Below are 22,047 nucleotides of genomic sequence, written 5' to 3' on the forward strand. Positions count from 1 at the left end.
GTTGAAAATCAAGCCAGCGGCTCGTCAGGACGGTGTCGGACAAGCTGGGACCAAACTGGATCCGGTGACTTTCCAGCAGCTGCAGGGACGAAGGTCTCCAGGACCCTCCAGCCGGGAAAGAAAACCAAAACCACCCAGAACCCGGCTGGAAAAAACAAAAAACAAAAAGGCAGGAAAAGTGAAAAGCCAGAGTTCAATGGGGCAGAGGCGACGCTCAATGCCGGACTTATCTCAGCGGGAGCTCGGGGAAGCTTTTGCATCCGCCCCGGGAATCAAAGGGAAGCATAAACAACCCCCAAACAAAACCCCGATGCTGCGGGACCCCCCCAAAGTTGAGAGAAAACCCGACCCAGGCTCTAGTTGAATATAAGTTTTTATCTTGATGCAACATCATTAAAACCGTCACAAATCGAAACAACAGGTCGTTAAAAACGCTTCGCACGATCAGTCCCTAAAATGCACCAGGCTCCCAAGCTCGCTTTGTCCGCAGGACCCTTTTTTTTTTCGCCCCCCCCCCCCCCCCCCCCCGCCCCAAAATTTGTTTTTTTAATGTTTTTTTTTTCTCCTTTTTTAAATAAGCAACTCGTTTAAAAAAACAAAACAAACCCGCCCCGCTCCTCCGCGCAGGATCGGTCCCGCTTTCGCTCCAACGATTGCACGAATTCTTAATCCTCTTTTTTTTTCCTCTTGTTTCCACAACAAATAATGTGCATTTTCTTGCCGTCCTTTTTTTTTTTTTTTTCCAAACATCGAGGTTAAAATAAGATTTTTCCGTTTCCCGAGGGTTAATAAATAAATCTGGTGCATAGTGAGATAGCAGCCAACCGTTTGCAGTCCATATATTACTATATTGCCTTTCAGGTCACCCTAAAATTGTTACCTCTTCCCCTCCCTCCCCTCCCCACTATTTTTAAGAGCATAGATAATTTTAAATCTCTATAAAACAGTATTATTTCACCCAATCGATTCCTGTATATAGTGCATTCGGCTTCTTCCCAACATCGTTAAATTAACTCGGATATTATTTGCATGCTATTACATACAAACTTTTAAGACTCGTGTATTTTTTTTTCTCTTTTCTAAAGGATTTTAGGGTTTTTTTGTTCATTTTTTTGTTGGTTTTTTTTTTTTGTTCGTTTTCTTTTTCTCGTAAATCACCAAGCAAAATATAGGCTCAAGGGAAAAAAAAAGAAAAGAAGAGAAAAAAAAAAAAGGCAAAAACGAACTAATTTTCTACATATTTACAAGGGTGAATAAGTTAAATGTGGCTCAGGTTTGCCGGCCGGGAATGGGGGGTGGGCGGAGGGGCCGGGCAGGGCGCAGCGCTGCCGGGGACCCCCCCGGCCGATCCGTGGGGACCCCTCGAAGAATAAAAATCCCAATGGAGGGGAAAACCCGCAGGAAAAGGGCGGGGGCGGGGGGGGGAGAAGCCACCTGGATGGTGCTGATGCTCCCGGGAAGGGGGGCGGGTGGCCGTACACGTCCCGCATGCAGGGCTGCCCCCCACTCCCCCACCCCGGGACCCCCCACCCCGAGTCCCGATGGGTGGGTGTGTGGTGGGAGGGAGGGAGGGAGTGAGTTCAACTTCTCCTCCCCAGAATTTCAGTGGGGACTTCATAATTTTTTTATTTTTTTTTTTTTAATATAAGCGGCAGGTTTGCTCTCCCCCGCATGAAGAAAAAAACAAAAAGGGGATCCCACCCCATCCCACCAGCCCGGCTCACATGAAGAAGTCAGCGGTGGCTTTCGGGGCAGCGGATGGGGAGGGCTCCCTCGGGAAGCCCCGGCCGGCCAACTTCTCATATTTTTCTTTGTACAGATCCCTTTCCTTGGCCAAGCGGGTCACCTCCTGCTTGAGCTGCTCCACCTGGCTCTGCAGTTGGCATTTCTCGTTCTCCAAGATGTGCCGTTGCTGGACCCGCTTGTAGCGGCAGGATTGAGCGTAGCCCCGGTTCTTCAAGGTCCTCCTCTTCTGCTTGAGGCGGATCACCTCCTCCTTGCTGAAGCCCCGCAGCTGCCGGTTCAGCTCCCGCACGGACATACTCACCAGCTGATCGTCGGAGAACCGGTCCTCCAGGCGTAGGTGGTGATGATGATGATGGTGATGGCCGGGATGGTGATGGGCGGCCGGCGGCAGCTCCTCACCCCCGAAGGGTTGAGGTCGGAAGGGCTCGTACCCTTGGTGGTGATGATGATGATGGTGAGGGGCACCGATCAACGCCTCCACCGCGTCCTCCGGCGTCAGGTTGAGAGCTTCGGGGTTGAGGTGATGCTGGTAACCCGACATCCAGTACAGCTCCTCCAGCTGCTGTTTGGAGCCCAGGGAAGCGGCGGTGGTAGCCGGGGGGCCGGGGGCCGGTTGCCCACCTGGGCTGGGAGCGCAGAAGCTGGGCGAGGAAGGCACGGAGGAGCAGGGCGTGCTGAGCGGGGTGGACGACAGGGAGCCGGCGGGCAGACGGTGGCACAGCCGCTCCGCCTCCGCCGGCTCCTTCTTCACCTCAAACTTCATCAGGTCGAAATCGTTCACGTACTCGATGGCGAGGGGGCTCGTGGGCAGCTCCGCGCTCATGGCCAGCTCCGAGGCCATCTCAGTCCATGGAGGGACCGGAGGGGGAGCCCCCGGGCACCGCCGCTCACCGAGGGTCCCGCGGGCTCCGGGAGCCTCCTCCGAGCGGGCTCCGGCGCAAGCGGCTGCCCCGACCGGGCTCCGGAACCCTCCGATGGGGCTTTGCGGTGTGGTTCAGCGGGGCTCCGGGACCCTCCGCGGGGCTCCGCTGCGGGGCTCAGCCGCGCTCCGGGACCTCCCGACGGGACTTTGCGGCGCGATTCAGCCGGGCTACGGGACCTTCTGACGGAGCTCTGCTGTGGCGTTCAGCGGGGCTCCGGGACGCTGCGACCCGGATCCGCTGCGAGGCTCAGCCGCGCTCCGGGACGCTCCGATGGGACTTCGCGGGGAGGTTCAGCGGCGTCCGGGATGGGGCTCTGCTGCGGGGCTCAGCCGGGCTCCGGGACCCTCCGCCGCGGCTCTGCTGCGGGGCTCAGCCGGGCTCCGGTGCTCGCCTCCGACGGGACTTTGCGGCGCGGTTCAGCCGGGCTCCGGAACGGGGCTCCGGGATCCCCAGCCGGGGCTGCGGGGCAGCCACCTCTCTCCGTCGGGGCTCGGCTCCGCTGCGCAGCCGGGCTCCGCTGCTGGGCTCCGGGACCCTCCTCCGGCACCCTCCTCCGGCCGCCACGGCTCTGCGCTCGGGCCGGGCGGGCTCCGCCGCTGCCTGCGGCCGGTCCCCAATGGCGAGGAGCGGGCAGCGCCCTGCCCGCCCCTTCCTGCCTCCCCTGGCACCTGCCCCGGCCCCACCTCCCCGGGCTCCGAGCCTTCTCCTGCCGCCTCCTCCCGCCGGGACACGGCGCCCTGGGGGCGGGGGCCGCTCCCCTTCCCGCCCCTGCCCGCGACCGGCGCCGCCGCCGCCGGGCGCTCAATGGAACTCGCCGCCTTTTATACGGGGAAAACGAGGCACGGCCCCTCCCAGCAAGGCGGGGCTAAGATCTTCCAGCCTATCAGCGCCCCGACAGCCCGCTTGGATTTGCATATCCCCATGGCAACGCCCCCAGGGTAGCTGTCAATCTCCGGAGAGGGGGGAAATGTTCCGGGTACCCCCTGGACCCTTTCGGCTCCCGCATCCCGATGTGTGGCTTCATCTGCCACCCACCGCCCGGAGCTGAGCGTGGAGTGGAGAAAAACAGCCAAAATTCCTAATTTCGTACTCCCCAAAATTGGGAAATATCAAAAAAAAGGATTGTTGAGCCTAAATCAGGTTTGGTGTCACCTCGCTGGGGGATCACAGCATCCCACTGGATGACATTGGAGCGCAGCCCCTTCCCCGCCTCAGGAACAGCCCAGGATCCTTCCCAAAGCACTTTCATCCTTTCAGAAAGTCAAATAAATACAATTTTGGTATTTTCGGGCTTTCCCATAAGCTGTTGGTGGTCAGGGAGCAGCCACGTGCACCTCTGTGCTCCAGTGCTGCCTCTGGTTTCAGAGGTGACATCCACACCTGGCACAGGTGACATCCACACCTGGCACGACTGGGAGTGTCACCAGCTGGAGGACCAGGACCACCATCCCAGCACCTGGAAAAGGTGTCCCTGGAGCCGAGTGGCAGCTGGTCAGGGAGTTTTGGGGGTGCTCATCACACCCCTGGATGAGGCCCTGGCTGAGATGCAGCTGCGTTGCTCCATCCGCCGCCTCATGGCTGCTGAAGCCGGGGAGGAACAGGACAGGGAAACCGAGGCACGGGGCAGTCACCATGGAGTTGTCCCATTTAATCCCAAGGGATGAGCAGCTTCATCCCACAGAGGCTGGCAACACCTACCCACTCATCCCCTCGGGGTCCAGGATTGTCTCTGTCACTCACAGGATGCATCCTGGGTCCCACTGCATCCCAGCCCGGCTGCATCCCACAGGCAGCTCCTCGGGATGTTGGGGGAGACATTCCCCTCATCCACCCAGTGGCTGCTTGGGAACTTAGGGACAGGGGACACTGCCCTCCACGACTGCTAATCGATCCTGGAGACGTAGGGTCAAATTAATGCAAAAAAGGTGTTTTTTGAGGATGAAAACCTTTATCCCGCTGCAACTCCAGCAATTAAAATCCCACATTATTGCTTTTGCTGGATCTGCCCTCTGGGGAGGGTCCATCTTCCTCCTGCTGATTGAGTCAGGGAAGGGTCATGGATGCAGGCAAAGCCCTAAACATGACCCCCATTCCCTGGTGATCCGCCGTTGGAGACCCCAAACTTGGGTACAACTTGAAGGAGGGGGCAAAGAACTGGACAACAAAAAACCCTTTTCGTGCAGTGGTTTTAACCCTTTTTCCTTCATTGCGTGACCCTAAATCCATCATCATCCCACCGGTGCAGTGGGATATCGGGATCCTGCACTGGGAGAAGATGGGGTGCCACCTCCCTGCCCCTGGCACTGTGCTCCTCCCCAGAGCTGCTCCACCTTGGGGGCACCCGGCCCCCACCAGCAGCTGCCACCCGCGCTGGGACAGGAGCCACCAAGGGATTAGAACCGGGCCGGGCTCCAACGGGGCCGTGGCTCCCCTGCAACACCCCCGGGGGTATTTTTAGGAAATGCCCACGGCATGTCCCCAACCCTCCCCGCCGCGGCGGGCCCGTCAGCTAAGTTTACTCACAGGCGGTCAAGTGACATAACCAGGTTGGTGGCCTCGGGATGGTGGCGGGATGGCGTCACCTTTCCCTTTTAGAGCTCGTGTGCCCCATCACCCCTTGGAGCAGGGCCGGGTGCCCACCTGGGGCTGCCTCAGTTTCCCTGCATGGCACACAGCTCCCAGCTGGGGTGTTGGTGGCTCGGGGACAGTGACCTCACCCCATGGGAGGGTGGTGTCCACCACGATGCACTGCACGGACAGGGTGGGACCATCTTGGTGATGATCCACCAGCATCTGCCCCATGACCCAGTTGTTGCAGGGGGGGGGAATCATATGGAGAGGCTGGGAGGAGGATGAGGAGGAGAAGGTGGAGAAGAAGGAGGGCAAGGAACAGCCACCCTGATGACGGACAGAAAACCGATCCCGGCTGGTGACGTTCACCCGGCACCTGCTTCCCCGGCAGGGGACCAAGAGTGGTGCCAGCAGCACCCGCCGCAGGAAGGTTTTCCAGGAAATGTTTACGGAGCCCTCCAGAAACTCCACCCCGAGCCAACCTTCCCGCCGTGGCACCCCCAGGGAATGTCTTTGCTTGGTCCCCAAGCCCAACCGTGCACCCCGGCTTCACAGCGAGGATGGATAAATCCCATGGGAGCCCTCAGCTGAGGAATTGAGGATGTTGGAGACAGAGGGAGAACCCACCGGAGTTCAGTGACACCTCTCCAGGGGCCGCGTTTATCCCTGCTTGGAAATTAATCACCCCCAAGCAGAGCTTTAATGACAGCCGGCTGGAAATTCCAATCCTTCCTGGGAAGGGAGCAGCGGTGCCGGTGGGCAGCGAAGCCACGGCTCGGAGCGGAGCTGCTCATTGCCTCGTTTAATTAGTGCAGCACAAGGATTATCCTCGTTAAGGATCCATGGAAAAACCAAAGCTGCCGGCCACCACTGGCCATCCCTGAAGATTCACAGCAGTACCGTCTCCTCCAGGGTGGTTTTTAGGGAATTTAGATGGGATTTTTCAGGAAACCACCATGTGAAGAAACATCGTTTCTGGGTAAAAAGTTTTAATAATTAAAAAACACAAGGATTTAGGGACTGGAGTGAGTCCTCCACTGGATCTGGATGGGTATTTGATGGAATGTTCACGCACTGCTGAAAAAAGAGGAAAGCCACAGGGAGGCTCCTCCGTCCCAGGGGAGGAATCTCTTTATTTACATATCAAAACACAGGAGTTAACAAAAGACATTTTAATACCAACGAAAAACACGACGTTTTTTATTAAAAATCAACTCGTTGGACACACCCTGGGGCACAAGTGACATCCCAAGGTGGGGACCCACTGGTCCTCCAGCGCCTGGGGGGTGTTGTGGATTTGGGATGGTGACAAAACCCCTCCATGGGGGTCACTTGGGGAAGGGAAACCCCCTGTGGGGTCCTGTTTGGGGGGCAAAGCCACTGCCCATTGGCATTTCCCACCCCATCTCTGATCACACCTGGATGCTGCATCCCCAGGGAGCCCCAGCTCTTCCCAAATCCCTGCTGATGCCTCTTCCCCATGGGATTTTGCCTGAGGGGCAGTGGATAAGCAAATCCCACCACCCCGCATGCCTGTCCCTGCTCTCAGCACTTCTTGGCAAAGGGAGCTGCTCCCAAAATCTCATCCGTGTGGGGGAACAGCACCTGCCACCCCAAAATCCCTTGGAAATTGTACCTATGGATGCAAAACCCCATTGTTCCAGTGGCATAATGCTCTCCCTTCACTCTGCTCCTGCTTGGATTTGGAGAGTCCCAAAAAACCCAAAACCCTGGAGAGCTGGTTTGGGTTTCCCAATGGAGCCCAAACCCCCACAGAGATAGAGAGAGGTGGGGGTCGGGCCATGGGAGACCCCGAAATGCAGAGTGTGAGCTCAGCACTGCTCCCAACACATTTCCATGCGGGATGCTCTCAGCTCCAAGAAATTTCCTCCCAAAAGCAAGGGGATGGAGCAGGATGGGCTCTTGGAATGGAGGGATCAGGGCTGTGGGGGCTTTACACCCATTACATCCCAGCACGGTGACTTGTCCCCAGTTCATCCTGACCTGGATGTGGGAATGTCACCTGATGGCGTAAAACCACCTCAGGTCCCCCTGTCACCTCGTGGCCAGGACAGCACCGGAGCATGGATGCGGATGGGAAGCTCTTCCCAGCCCCACAAGCATCCAAAGAGGTGGCAGGACTTGCCTTCAACAAACCAGCTGAAAAGGTCATTTATTGGTCAATTCAAAGATTCCAAACAAAGCTGCTTCCGTGCAGGAATGAGTGGTGTATTCCCACGCTGCCACACGACTCCGCGTCCAAACGACGTCCCGGAAAAGCAAGAGGAGGAGGGGGTGCCATGCCTGGACATGGCATCCTGAGGTAGGTGCCAGGTCTTTCCCTGGCTCTCCGGTTCCTGAGCTGGTCGGCTGCCACGGGATCGGGATTGACTCACAGCCGGGGCTTGATCTGCAGCCGTTTGCCTGGAGGGAGGAAAGGGAATGATGATGGTGGGAAGGGGGGGACGGGACACAGCTGGACACTCCCAGGCTTCTCCTTGCCTGGTCATGGGAAGGGGTTAAAGCACTGGGGATGAGCACCGGGAAACCGGGAATGCGGGTGGTTCTCTACCCTGGCAGCACCCACTGGACTCACCTCTGCCACCCGCCACATGGGGGTTCTCGGAATCCTGCAGGGATGACCTTGGCAAAATCCTCCTCCGTTTGGCGCTGCCTGGGAAGGGAAGGAAAGGAAGAAAAGAGGAGAAAGTCGCTGAGGTTGGCTCGGGTCACCTTGGAAATCCCTCAGAATGCAGGTGTAGGAGTGTCCTAAGTTCCTCTTCTGCTTCACATCCCCCTTGGCCACGTCAAGGACGGAGGTGGCTCATTCCCCACATCCCTGAGCATCCTCAGCTCCCTACAAGTGGCACTCAGAGGTCACTTCCCACCACAGAGCAGCAAATATGCTGCAAAATTCCCAAGTTATGGGTGAAAAAGAGAATTAAAAAGGATTCAACCCTTCCCACTGGAAGCACGAAGTGAACACCAGAACTTGCTTTGGTGGTGGGATGGAGCCAGAAAGAGCTGAGCACCAGCAATCATCCCCCCAAGCATTCCCAGCATCCCTTTAGGATGCTCCAGGTGATGTCTTCTGCTTGCTGGAATATGGTGCTTCGTCCAAAGAGGGTTCTGGATGCTCATGTAGAGCCAAAATGCCATGAAGTGCCTCTGGGATGTGACCTTGTAGGACAAGTCCAGGACCATCCCATGGACCAAGGTGGACAGAGTAGAATCCTTCTCCATTTCAACCACAACATTGGAAGCACCTTTCTGCAGGTTCTCCTATTTTCCCTCTCCAAAGGGTTTGGAGAGGTGGTTATGGGGTTCCACCTATCAGAGTGATGGGTGGGAAGGAAAGTGGTGGCCACTTGGCCACCAAGATGAACGAGGATGGAAAAAAGGAGGTTTCCCAGGAAAAAAAGGACCCACAGCTTGTTGAATGATGAGGTTTAGTGGGAAAAGTCCCCCTTCACCTGAGATTAATGGAAGTGGAGAAGGTCATGGAGAAGATGGAGGGAATCCAGCCCAAACCCCCTCCAGATGTTCTGTTGCCTGTGTTCCCACAAAATTCCGCATGGCACTTCCCAAACAATGGACCCAACACAGAGGTGGGACCAAGGACACCTTCGAGCAGCCTTGAGAGCCCAAAGGAGAACATTTTTTGAGCAGGGGAGGCAGGACAGGTGAGGACCCAACAACGGGGAGTCTCCAAGAGTTTTCCTTTGCTTTCCAACTTGGATAAACAAACTTGCTGGGAGTCGAAGCCACGCTGGCAGTGATTCATTGCTGCCGAGTTAATTTATGGAAAATAAAGAGGGCTCATTTAGCACCTTTCCACCCTTAATATAACACCCATACATCAGCAGGATGCAAGGCAGACACGGCGGATCCGGATATTCCTCACCAGCAACGCAGCCGAATCCGGCTTTTGGGAACAGTGGCATGGAGCGAAATACCCATCACGTCCCCACCCTCCCAGTTTTTCCCTTTGGCATCCAGCCAGGTGGTTTTTCCAGCCTGGGATTTTCAAACGCCATCCTGGTTGCTGGAATGAGGGTCCAGAGTGGCCGATTGTCACCTCAAGGGGTCAAAATCAGCATCTCCACACTCTTGTCCCACCAGAACAGGGTGTCAGTTCAATAGGAATGGTGGGAACGGCTCAATTCCCTTTGGATGAGCCAGGGAAAACTTCCATAGCTGATATCCGTGAGGCAGCTCAAGGCAAACATGATTACAGAAGTAGAAATATAGATTTTGTTGTTGTTGTTGCTGCTGGTTTTGGGAGAAAAAAAAAGGTGATTTTTAAATCGACTGTAATTAACTTCCTGATTTTAGTACTGACTGCACGGAGCCAGGATACTTCCAGAGCATCCATGCTTGATTTCCAACAGATTCCTCAAAAAAATCGAGGCAAGAACAAGAAAATAAACCCACAACAGGTTGTGAGAGGGCTAAACTGGTTCAGTTTCTCCCCTTGGATGGAGGGAGATGGAGGAAGGATGGCGCAGCCGATGGGCGAACACCACATCCCAAAATAACCCCAGGAGGGAAAACCTGGATCAGATGGGGGTGTCACTTCACCCAACCCCAGCAAAGGAAAAGATATTTTTCCAGTTTTGTGCTTGGGAGATCCTGCAAATGGCGTGATCAATCTTGGGTCGCATCTCCAGCTCCTTCACTCTCTCCCCCCGCCGCCTTTCCCGGCATTCCGGGAGCGGCGCAATCCATCTTCCAAGGAACCAGGTATATAATTTCTAGTTAGCGAAAGCAACCCCTTTTTCATTCCGATGATTGAACAGCTTCCAAAGGAGGAGAACCGAGGCCAGATCACGAGTTTTCCATCGAAAACCAGGCGGTTTTCGCTGAGCTTGTCAGGCTTGCCGGAGAATTAGGACTTCTAGCGCTCTTCCTCCTGATGGAAATCAACATTTATTTTGCCTAAGCCTAAGAAGGTGTCAGGCAGACGGAGAAACTTGCCACTCTTCTCCAAGAAAAAAGAGGGAAAAGAAGGAAATCTAATAGAAATATATTATCAAGTCCGAGGAGTGGACAGTGCAGTAAATCACACTTCAGGTGGCACCATTAGATTTTTCAATAAAACCTGGTTTTCCCCCAGCCGGAGCCAAGCGGCTCCAGCTGCATCCGGCAGGGAAGTTAAAACCAAATTTGTTTCATCCAGATGCTGATCTGAGAGGGATTGAAAGGGATTTCAAGGTGGGGAATCCTCTCGGATGAAGGGTGAAAGGAGGTGGGTCTGGGCCTGGGCCCCAAATCCTCCCCCTGTTCATCATTCCTGATCCCTGAGGGATTACAAAATTGGGCTTCTCCACAAGATGGGGAGGTGGAAGGCAGCCCCACATCAGGGGCGGAAGATCCCCAAGTCCCAAAGAAACGGGATGCAGGGAAAGAAAACTCCCTTGCAGCTTTCCAAACTTTGCCATCCAGCAGGAGAAAAACTGGAATTTTTGTTGGCTTCCTTTCCTCAACACCCTCCAGCCTGATGGAATGTTTGGTCTCCATCGTTCTCCTGACGCCACCAAAGGGTTTCATCCTGTCCTGCCTCTTCCTCCAGGAAGGCTTGGAGCACCGAGATCCATCTCAGCATTTTCCTGCTGGATGCTCAAGGTTTAACACCATGAGGAGAAATTCCCTCCAAACACACTTTTCCTCCTCATTTCCAACGGAAAAATATCCCTTAACCCTTTCCAGGACATGGTAGGGGAGTCCAGGGGCTGAATCTGCCTTGGAAAGGTATTTTCCATTTGTAGCCAAAGTGCTCCCGGAGAAACTTGGGCTGGGAGATGCCTTTTAAAATAATTTTTTTTTTTTTTTTAAATAAATAACACTCAACAACAAAAGATGGGTTGGAAAGCCCAGCAGCAAGGGCTACATCCCAGAATTTTCCACAAATGATTTTTCATATGGAAAAAGCAGATGGGGAGGGTTGGATCTCCTTGGCTCCATCCTGCACTAAAATCCACGTGGTGACAACCTGCACTAAAATCTCATCCTGCTGCTGTTCCACCCAAATCTTCTGCCACAGGTGGATGAGACCCTAAAAATTGAGTCTAAATATCCCAGTGGAAGGTGTCCCTGCCCATGGGAATTAGATGGTCCTTAAGATCCCTTCCAACCCAAGTCATTCTAGGATTCCATGAAAAAATGGGCAAAAAATTAATAGGGAAGATTTCAGTCCTGGCAAAGGAGCGAGACTTGGCAGGTGCTAAATTGGACACTGCAATAAGGAAATTAAATAAAAGTTAGGTTTCTGGCTTTTGGAGCTTCTCAGAGCCACCAAGACATGAGAAGATCCAACCCCAGCCTCCAAAAACAGCTGGGTCACCTGCGGCACAGCAAAGGCTGAAGGTATCCCAAGCCTAAAGGTGTCTGGTGGATGCAGGGGATGGAGATGGAAGGACCACAGAATCATTAAGGTTGGAAAAGACCTCCAAGATCATCAAGTCCAACCTGTGACCAATCCCCACCGAGTCACCAGACCAGAGCCCTGAGTACCACATCCAGTCATTCCTTGGACTGCTCCAGGGATGGGGACTCCACCACCTCCCTGGGCAGTCCCTTCCAATGCTTGACAATCCTTTCCATGAAGAAATTTTCCTGATATCCAACTTGAACCTCCCCTGGTGCAACTTAAGACCATTTCCTCTTGTCCTGTTCCTCATTCCCTGGGAGCAGAGCCCAACCTCCACGAGGCTCCACCTCCTGTCAGGGAGTTGTGGAGAGTGAGAAGGTTCCCCTGGAGTCTCCTTTTCTCCAGGCTAAAATTGATGGAGAGATGGAGGCAACTTATGAGGCATTGCTGCAGAGGGATGGGCAAGATCCACCAGAACCTTGCCCATGGAAGTTGTGGCTGCCCCATCCCTGGAGGTGTTCAAGGCCAGGTTGGATGGGGCTTGGAGCAACCTGGGATAGTGGAAGATGTCCCTGCCCGTGACAGGAGGTTGGAACGAGATGGTCTTTAATGTGCCTTCTGATCCAAATCATTCTGGCGTTCATTGAAATCCCCCTGGTGACATCCACCAGGCCAACATTCCAGGTGGATGAAACCAACCTAAACCTCCCTCACTACAGAGGCCCCACCAGAACAGCCTCTGACCCATAAGGACCTGCTGACTCAGGAGGAGAAGATGGAATTGCTAATGATCCAAGTGAATCCGGCCTGTTAGTGGGATTCAAAGGATCCATGTTGTCCTGCTCGAGGGATGGGTGCAGCTCGATGGATGTTTGAATTAGCAAATGCAATTTGCTAATTTATTACCCAAATTTTATTAGGGGGTCATTAATTCGGTTACGGAAGAATTCTGATCCTCCCCTAACTAAACTTTCCCTGCACGTGTTTTCCAGGATGCTGACGAGAGAAGCATCCACCTATGGTGGGATAACACGGCCAAGGCAAGGAGGAGATCCAGGTGACAACAGGAGCATCCCATCACCACCTGCCAGGTGCGTTTTCACCCTCTCCGTTACAAGGAAAATCTGCCAAGTGCCAGGAGAAGAGTTGGGAAGGTGCCACCAAGGTCCAAGCTGCCCCAGAGTCCTTCTGGGGCTCCTGATTTATGAGCTCATGGGTCCCATCAGGAAGAATGATGGAGATTTCCTGCTCCCTGTCCATATCCTGATCATTTATCCTACAGGAGCAGAAGACCTCAGGGGACTTGCACTGATCAAAGGCGTGGTTGCCTCACCTGGCTGCCAAAAAGAGTTCTTGAGCAAAGATCTGGTGGCAGAAGAAACACTGAAGGAGATGCTGAAGGCGATGAAGATCCCACGGGACCCAAGGGGGACTGGCCACATCCACATGGAGGGTGACAGCACCGGCTTTCTCATAAATTAAATTTGGGCTGTGCAGGACCAGGAGTTGGACTTGTGAGTCCCTTCAAATTTGGGATATTCTCTGATTCCTGGAGCTGGGAATGGTTGGATCAAGACCCGCCACCAAGGGGGGCAGTGGCAGTTCTGTGCCCTGTTGGGGTTGTCTCTCAGCCACGGCGAGAAAAGAGGCGAAAATCCACATTCCCAAACTTATCCCTCCAGAACTGGAAGCCGTAAACAAACCCAGAAGCTGCCGCCACACCTCCCCGAATTCCTCGGAAGCCGAGGCGGTTGAGCGTGCTCAGCGGAGCCGTTAAAAAAGACTGGAGCGAGCATCTTCCATTAACGTTACGACCGTGAAATATGACAATAAAATGACGGCCGTATGGTCCCAAATTTGCAGCCCGCCGAGCTGCTCGGGGTTTATCGTCACTCAAACGTGCAGAGAGCTGTAAAATGTTTACAGAAAGGGTCGTTTGCGGCTATAAAATCCTCTTTTCTCTCCTAAACAAGGCTGAGCGGAGCCATTTACAAAGCCCGGAATGTTCATCGGGGGAGAGGGGAACATCTGTTCTCTCCAGGAGTTTGCAGTGATCTTCTCGAACAAATTAACTAAAATGGGTGCTTTCTAATTAAATTAGCACTCGATTGGAATGGTTTGCATTGGTGCAATTAGCGCAGGGAGGCCAGTTAGGCTCCAGCACAGGCGATTTAACTGGAAGGTGAAATATGGAAAAGCCCATTACCTGGAAAACGGGAGTCAGAGGAGTAGGGAAGCCTGTTCTCCCTCTGGCTCCGGGCTCCTGGGTGGATAACAGAAGGTGAAGGATGGGATGCCACCAAACCCACCCTTCCCATTCGGGATGTTTGACTGGGAGCGGTTGGCTCTCCCTGTGCTGCACGGATTGGCTTTCTGAAGGATGCTTGGAAAACACCACACTCTCAAATTACAGAATCACGGAATTATCTGGGTTGGAAAAGACCTCCAAGATCAACCTTTACCCAATCACCACCTTGTCAACAAATTACTTCTCCGACCTCAAATTTCCAGGCTCCTCTGGAGGGTTGGGACCACGACAGCAGCTCCGCTCCACGCACACAGACCACATCCCTCCTTTCCAATCCCCTTTCCCTATATCCCGAGCCCAGACCCCCACCGAGACCCCGCAAGCTGATGCTGTTGCTCATGCTGGTCCTTAAAGGTCATCTCCAGACCCCCTCCCCATCCCTCCTGTGCCTGGAGCCAGTGTTTTCCTTCATTCCTCCTGCATTTCCCAGGATTAAAAGGCATTTTCTCCAATTGTGACCGTTTAACCAAGGAATTCAGCTCATTCCTTAATAACAGCCTGTCCTCCTCCATATTTACCATCCCAATAATTTGTGTGTCAGCTTCAGGCTTCACGAGCACAAACCCAACGTTATTGCTGGCACAGTTCCCCAAATCCCACCCCAGACTCCGGCTACTTCCTAGAGCTACCCAAGGACTCATCCTGACCGCCCGCTCAGCTCCAAACTCAATCTCAGAATCACCGAATATTCTGAAGGGATGCAGGAATTCTGGAAGGTAACCACAAGGATCATGGAGTCCAGTCCAGGTGATGTAGCCACCACAAAGTGTTTGGTCCTTCAGGAGCATCAACGGCCTCATCCCGCATTCTCTTGGGGTGGTGGCCAGGGCTCCACTTCTCCCATTGGATTTGGGGGTCCCCGGGTGCTGCTGTGCCCCCAAATCCCTTAGTTGGGATTAAGATGAGACCCAAGCATGGGCAAACCCATGGATCAACATTCCCATGTCCAGAGTCGGCACGACATCGCTTTGGCAGGGAAATTGCTTCATCATCGGATGATTTTACAGCCGTCTGTGATTCCTGCCTGGTTTTCCTTTCCTATGGATCCCCCAGCATCTGCTTTCCCAATGCCATGAGCTTCCCTGGGCAAAGGAGCACGGAGGGATGAGTGCCCTGACCTCGTACCTGCCAGCTTCACCCAGCCTTCCTGCCGACATTCCCAACTGGACCAGCTCCTCCTCCTCATCCTGCCACCCAAAATGCTGGGAAATCATCCTCCCCTGGATGCAGACACCGGAATTAAGAGGAAAAGGATACCCTTGCTCCCGAGTTACTCCAGGCTGCCGAGTGTATTCCAAGGCATTTCAACAGCCTTCTTGTCCATGGATTAACTGCTCCGACTTCATCATGGAGCTAAAAACCCCAATTAAGCCACTGCTTTGGGAACACTTCCCAAGATCAAAAGGGAGTTGAACCAGGGCCAAGGAAAAGGAAGGAGGGGACAAGAAATCCCTGGAAAGGGAAGCTGAGTGTTTCCCTCCGTGTTGCAGAGAGGAGCATTCCCAGCCGGAATGGGCCCCTCGCTCTCTCCCCCACACTGTGGTTCAACAGTGCCCGCGCTCGTCTGTGACTTTGGGAATATGTTGTTAATCCTGGGAATTCTCTTTCCGACAGTGTTAAGGCATCTCAGCCCTCCCTGGCTTGAAGCGGCTGAGCCAGGCAGAGCTTTCCAGATCTTTATGGATGATCCTGCAAATGGTCCAGCCTGGCTTTTGCAATGGAATTCATCCCTTATCCCAGCAGGATCCTGCTCCAGCTGCATGGAAAGCAGGGATCAAAGATGGGAAGGGCTCACACTGAGCTACACCTTGCGCCAGACAAGCTGGCAACAGGAATTTCATCATTACTCCCACAAAATATTGTGATTTCTGAGACCATTCCAGGATGGTGCTCCAGAGATGAGGAAGCTGTGCATCCCTCTGGAGAAGGATGGGAGGGAAAAAGGGAAGTGTGGAGCATCGTCCAGCCAAAAACCTCCCACTCAGAGCTGGGAAGAACCAGGCACAATCCCACTCTTGACATCTCCATCACCTCTGCTCCTGGGGGTACATCCCTGGAGCACCCAAAAATCCCATCCCTTACTGGTGATTAAAGGATTTTCCTGCAGAGGAGCTGAATTAGAAGAGGAGGAACCAAGGAAAACATCGGAGGAGAAGCCGCTTGCTCTCTTTTTAGGAATTCCTAAAAAGTTCTGCTCATCCTAAACAGCATTTTCCAAAAATTTTACTGACTTCCAAAGTAGATAACCCCAGCCTAACACAGCTCTTCCCTCAAACTTCCAATCTGCAAACACTCCATTCCACCTCCCACTGGAATGTTTTTATTGGAAAGCTTCCAAGCTATTTCCTGCTGGGAAACAGATATGATGGATGGTCCAGAGGTCCACCAGAGGCAGAGCATCCCTGCATCCCACTAAACACCTTCCCTGTAGGGCAGCGCTGTGATTCCACCATGGAAATGAGACCAGATTCATCATCGGATAAGGAAGGAGTTGATAAAATAAGCGGAAAAAGTCCTCACGCACAGTTTTTGGGAACAGAGACAGATTTGTGCCCAGATGGGAATCCTGACTGCCATCCTAGTTTGGGTTCCCAGTCTTAACTGATTTGGTGACTCCCAAGGAACACAGATCCCACCAAAATCCATGAAGAGCAGCAGGGAATAACATTTTTTCTTGGAAAACCAGAGCAGCTCCAAGCAGAGGATGTGATTCCTACCTGGCTCATCCTCTGGCTCGTCCTCATCCCTCTCCCCTTTGCAGCCCTGGGAACTGGGAGATTCCGGGGATCGGAGGGAGATGAAGGATGGCAGCTTTTGCAGGCAGCTGCTTGGCTTGGGGTCCTCCTCTTTCAAAAACTTCACCTCTTGCTCCGCACTGGAGGGTCCGGGAATTTCCCCATCATCCTGGAGATGAGCTGGATCATTCCTGCAGGGGGCAGATGGGAAAAACAATAAGGAAAAGTAGAACAATCTCGCTTGGCAATGCTGGGCATGGCATCACATGCAATGGAAGAGCCTTGGAGCTCCCAGGTCTCCATCCAAGGCCATGCCGTATCCCTGACTTCCCTGGAGCCAGCACGGATTCAGCCAGAGTTTCTCCCTCCCCAGCTGGATTCTCTGTCCTGCACTTCCCTGCAAGGTTCCCAGCTCCTCAGATTCTTGTGGAGGTGCTGGGCTCCTGTTTGGGATTGAGCAGAGGGAAGGGGAGATGGAGGGCGTGGGGAGATGTCCTGCTGGGCTTGGCTCATTCCCAGCCCTGCCACTCTCTCCCAAGCTAACTTGACACTCCAGCTCCTTTGACATCTCCCATGACGGTGCCAATAAAGGAAAAAAAAACCCTCTGGAGCAGCTTCCAAGCCGGGGCGTGCTCCCTTCCCAGCAGAGGACGCCAGGAGCCTCCCAACCAGCCAGGCCTGAGCTCATTCCTCCTTCCCTAAAAAGAGCAAGGAGCTATTTTACACTTCGTTCACACCGTGAACGTGAGCTGGGTGTCATTCCAAGGCCCTTCTGTCACCCGGGATAAGTTCGGAGAACCCGCGGAGCTGCTCGTCCCCCTCTGCTACCTTACAAGGCAGGGCCAGGATGAGGCCCAGGCCCAGACCATGGAGAATTCCAGGAGCATGGACCAGCCTCACAAAGCTCCCAGGTCCATCCCTTTCCATCCCACCTTCACTCCCACCTCCCGCTGCAAAAAGCCACAGAGAAGCCAAGCACCCAAATCGATCCTTTCTCCTCCCTCCTTCTGAGCAGGACTTGGAGATTTTGGCTTTTAAAACCAAATTTCCGTTTGGCTTTTAATTTTACTTCCATTGGGATATAGTTGTCCTGCAGGCAGGACTTGGGAGTGAGGGCAGAGGATATGCCAAGCTTAGGAAAATCCATCTCCCTGTGAGGATGAGGATCAACACATCCATCATCAACCTGCAGCTCCACCCTGGCACCCAAAAACATCAGGGAGAGCTCAGAGAGCTTCCAAGGATTAACCAAGGGCCCAGCCCGGCACCAAATTTTTCCTAAGCCTCTTATCTCCATGTCCACTCCCATTTCTGATTCTCCAGTGCCTCCATGCCATGGAGAGGGCTCAGCTCTGCTCTCCAACATGGACATAAGGAAGAGGGATGATGATGTTTTCCAGTTTCCCACATCACTGCGGATAACCTGGACCCACTTCCAGCAGTGGAATCTCCATCAGGGCTCCTCCATCTCCTAGAGGAAGGTCTACAAAAGCCTCGGAGATACTTGGAGGTGCCAAAGCCCTGGACGGCACATTCCTAAGGGTGAATCCACTCTTTCCATCAGCTCTTCCTCAAGCATGGACACTGCCCATCCCAAGCGTGGCTCCATCAGGAAGCATCGCAGTGACCCACATCAACAAGATCTTAAACTAAACCAGGACACAGATGGAACACACCTGGAAGAGGAAAAATCTGGCGCAGATTGGGAAGAAAAGTGTTGAAAGAAGCAAAATGAGCTCTTTCCTACCTGCCCGACACCTCCTGGATCCGTCTCCACTTGGAAGGGGGGTTGTTGTGGTCTCCATCATCTCCAACCTGCTGTGGGTGACGTCTCTTCTGGGGGTGCAGGAGTTTGCACCGCACACCCTTGGGACAGATGCCTTTCTTGGCAAAGTCGGGACAAACCAGCGTGTGCTTCTTCTTGCACTGCCAGGGAAAGAGGAAGGGGAGTTGGAAAAGGCAGGGAAAACCCTGTGGGAGCACAGGAATCCACAGCTGAGCTCCTTCAGGTGGCACCACCACCTTGCTAAAGGGAGAGAGGGATGTGTTGGTGTTTTCTTCTCCGCATCAAAACAATATTCCACGAAAAAACACTACTAAATATAATTTTCTACTCTGGGACATTCCACACTCGCCCACGGTTTTTCCCAGTGCTTGATTTTACGGCTTCAAACCACCAAAGCCTTAAGAACAATGATTTACCCCCACAGCAGTGGTGCTGGGAGATCCCAAGGAGGTTAACTGGGCTGGAGAAGATGGTTTTGGAGAGGACACAGCGTTTTCTTGTTCCAGACATACCTGGGACTTGGAAAAGAGCAGGGAAGAGCAGGAACAAAATCCTTTTAGGACTTATTTTGGGATTGCTGCCTGGACCACCCTTCTGAGGAAGATGGATGAGGGCTGGAGCTCAACCTGCTCTTCCCAAGGTTTGACTGATGCTCTCCCATCCAAGGAAGCTCAGCGTGGCCATGGAAGGGGGCTGTCAAAACAACAGCATCGAGATGTTCATCCCTGAAACTGCTCCTACACTTCCAGCTCTGGACTTTGGCAGCTCCCAGCAGGCACCGGCGCTGCTGGTGGGAGCGAGGTGTCATCAGTGTCCCAGAGCTTCCCACAACGATTTCTGCTCAGAAATGGCACTTTTTGGCAGTGGGAAAGGCAGGAAGAGATGCAGGCAGGGAAGAGGAGATGTCTTCAGCTGGGGTTTCTATCTGGGTAGGCTGGGAATGTCAGTGGGAGGAAGGAAAAAGAAATCTCTGTTCCCAGCAATCCACAGAGCTCATCCCAGCATACCCCAAGGGATGAAGGGTGGCAGCAGGTCCTGGACCCCTCTAAGTCCCATGTGGACCCATTCCCACCCAGGATGCTTCATCCCACCCAGTCTGGCTTTTGGACCATGCCATGACATCCATGGAGAGACTCAAACCAACACACATGGCACAACCAAGAATTCCCAACTCCAACATCCATTCCCTTGCTGACCTTCTCCACGAGAAACATTGGTCCTTCCACATTCAGATACCCACGCATCCAATTTCTCTGTGCTACAGATACTCAAATTTTGGGAAAAATGAGATAAATCCATGGGAAAAGAAACACAGGGAGGGTTTCAGCACCACCATTCTGGCCTGTTTATAAAAATCCATCTTCCCCACAATGCAGGATGGAGGTCAGTTCCTGCCCTTTTAATGCAACTTGACTTTGGGGACACAGGAGCCGCTCCCCGTGCTGACCTTTGGGATTAAGCGGGATCCCTGCTGAGCTCTCTCCTTGAAAAGCAGAAGGATTCGGCAGCTCCATTGCCCGGGGCCGAGCGCTGAAGTGGGCAGCGCAGTAAGGAGCTCGTGTGCTGGAGGTTGGGGATGGTGCTGAGCAGCAGGAGGGCTGGGATCCACACGGACACACGGATATGGGCTCGATGGGGGGGACAGTGCAGTGATAGCGCTGCTTTTCCACAAAAAATCCATTTAAAACCCCCATTCCTATGATTTTCCACTTCTATTTCAAGGAGCTGGAATAGGAGTAACTACACAACCAACGGGCAACCTGGACGTAGAGTCAGGTCTGAACAGTGCCTGGCTTTGCCATTACTCCCAAATCCTGTGTTTCATAGGAACACGGAATCATGGAAGAGTTTGGGTTGGAAGGGACTTAGAAATCATTGAATTCCAACCTCCTGCCATGGGCAGGGACACCTTCCACTGTCCCAGGTTGCTCCAAGCCCCACCCAACCTGGACTTGGACACTTCCAGGGATGGGGCAACCACAGATTCTCTGGGAATTCCAGTCCAGGGCCTCACCAGCTTCACAGGGAAAAATTTCTTCCCAATATCCCATCTATCCCTGCCCTCTGGCAGTGGGAAGCCATTCCCTGTGTCCTGTCCCTCCAGGCCTTTGTCCAAAGTCTTTCTCCAGCTCTCTTGGAGCCCCTTTAGACACTGGAAGAGGCTCTGTGTTCTCCCTGGAGCCTTCTTTTCTCCAGGCTGGACATTCCCAGCTCTCCCAGCCTGGCTCCAAAGGATATTTTCTTCATTTTCCCACTTCACCTGCAGACAGGATACATCCTGGACCAAAGAAAAACACTTGGAAATGGCAGTGACTGGACAGGAATTCAAACACAGGAATTTCTCCCAAAATATTAGCAAGCAGAAAAGCAAATCCCTCAATCCTTTTAAAATAAATGGAACAAAATTAAAGAAGAGAAAAAAATAAAGGAACAGCCCATTAGGGATTGAAGACTGGGATGAATGTGGGGGCAGAGCTTCCAAGCCCACCTGGAAGGGCACAGGGTTGTGGGGGTGGGCAGGCCCTTGATGCCGGGTCCTGGAATCACAGAATCACAGAAAGTCCTGAGCTGAAAGGGATTCCCAAAGATCATCAAGTCCAAATCCTGGCTCTGCTCAGGATGATCCCTGAAAAGGATGTGAAATCCTCTTCTGTACAGGGGTTTCCAGCACAAAATGGACTTGGAAAGGAGAGCAGGAAAAAAGAGCCCTGACCTCAAAAAGCCACAGAGATGCATCAGTGCTACACCGAGGAATGATGTTATTTTGGGAAAAGGCCAAGAAACGCGGCTGTTCCTTCCCAGTGGGACACCGATTACAAATCCCTGCGGGGTGGGACAGTGCCATGATCCTGGCTGGGCACCGGGATCAGGATGTGCTACCTCCCCAGTGCTCTCCCCAGCCCCGACCTCCAAGTGAATCCTTGGAGCAGCCCATGTTTATTGGCTCCATGGCAAAAAGATACTTAATAAAGAAAACAAAACGTGTGAGACTAATCCCAGGGCCGTGTCCCCAGATCGGGTTTCTAATGACTTTTCCACACCATTCCCGCCATTCCCGGCGCTCCGGCTCTTCTTCCATAACACCCCATCCATCCCCGTTGTCCCAGGGCTGGGATAGTGAGGCTGGAATAGCCTCCGGAGGCTGGAAAAGTCCCTTCTGTTTATTTACAGGAGCTCTCCTGCTCCTGCCAGATCCAACGTGCTGCGGTTGGGCTTCCGTAGGGAATTCTGCCACCGGCCACGCGTCAGCCGGGGCAAAGCTCAGCGGGGCTGTGGGGTGGTGCTGGGGGCCATCTGATCCCTGCCACCTGTTGGGGTGGCTAATTATACCCCCCTGGGACCCCCGCCAGACCACAGGTTGGGCCATAAAAAGGGAAAAAAGTCTGGTCCCTTCCACCAGAGAGATGAGAAAACCCCACAGAATCCCTAAAAAGCCACGCGGAGAAATCTCACCCCAGTCCAGCTCCACCAGGTGCTGACGAGGACGCCAGCATCCCATGGGTATGTCCCAATGCAGGACTCCCCGCTGTGCGGTTCCCCCCACAGCCTGTCCGGTGCCTGGGATTGGGATGGTGCCCAGCTGGCAAATCCCGTGTCCAGGACTCCTC

At 53.6% G+C, this 22,047-nt stretch overlaps 2 protein-coding genes across 3 annotated transcripts in view; both read right to left on the reverse strand.

Moving 5' to 3' along the window:
* Window positions 1-355: 355 nt before the first annotated feature.
* Window positions 356-2,587, reverse strand: MAFA (MAF bZIP transcription factor A). The gene has a single exon (XM_042036390.1). It carries the CDS (start codon window positions 2,585-2,587, stop codon window positions 1,721-1,723), a length of 867 nt encoding a protein of 288 aa, XP_041892324.1. The 3' UTR covers window positions 356-1,720.
* A 3,766-nt stretch (window positions 2,588-6,353) lies between these two features.
* ZC3H3 (zinc finger CCCH-type containing 3) overlaps window positions 6,354-22,047 on the reverse strand; it is a 135,857-nt gene continuing 120,163 nt past the window's right edge. For both annotated transcript variants that reach the window (XM_042036524.1, XM_042036525.1), the window contains 4 exons: window positions 18,401-18,579; window positions 16,636-16,844; window positions 7,837-7,914; window positions 6,354-7,664 (listed from right to left, as the gene is read on the reverse strand). In XM_042036524.1, the coding sequence (XP_041892458.1) occupies window positions 7,633-7,664; window positions 7,837-7,914; window positions 16,636-16,844; window positions 18,401-18,579 (498 nt within the window). In that variant the 3' untranslated portion in view covers window positions 6,354-7,632. The remainder of the gene's footprint in view (window positions 7,665-7,836; window positions 7,915-16,635; window positions 16,845-18,400; window positions 18,580-22,047) is intronic.

Source organism: Corvus kubaryi, unplaced genomic scaffold (genome assembly GCF_017639235.1).
Source record: "Corvus kubaryi isolate FWS band 111438036 unplaced genomic scaffold, C.kubaryi_AGA036_p1.0 37385, whole genome shotgun sequence".
Taxonomy (NCBI): domain Eukaryota; kingdom Metazoa; phylum Chordata; class Aves; order Passeriformes; family Corvidae; genus Corvus; species Corvus kubaryi.

Bases quoted from the DNA above. Each gene is read 5' to 3' on its own strand.
- MAFA (XM_042036390.1), bottom strand. From the start codon at position 2,587: ATGGCCTCGGAGCTGGCCATGAGCGCGGAGCTGCCCACGAGCCCCCTC.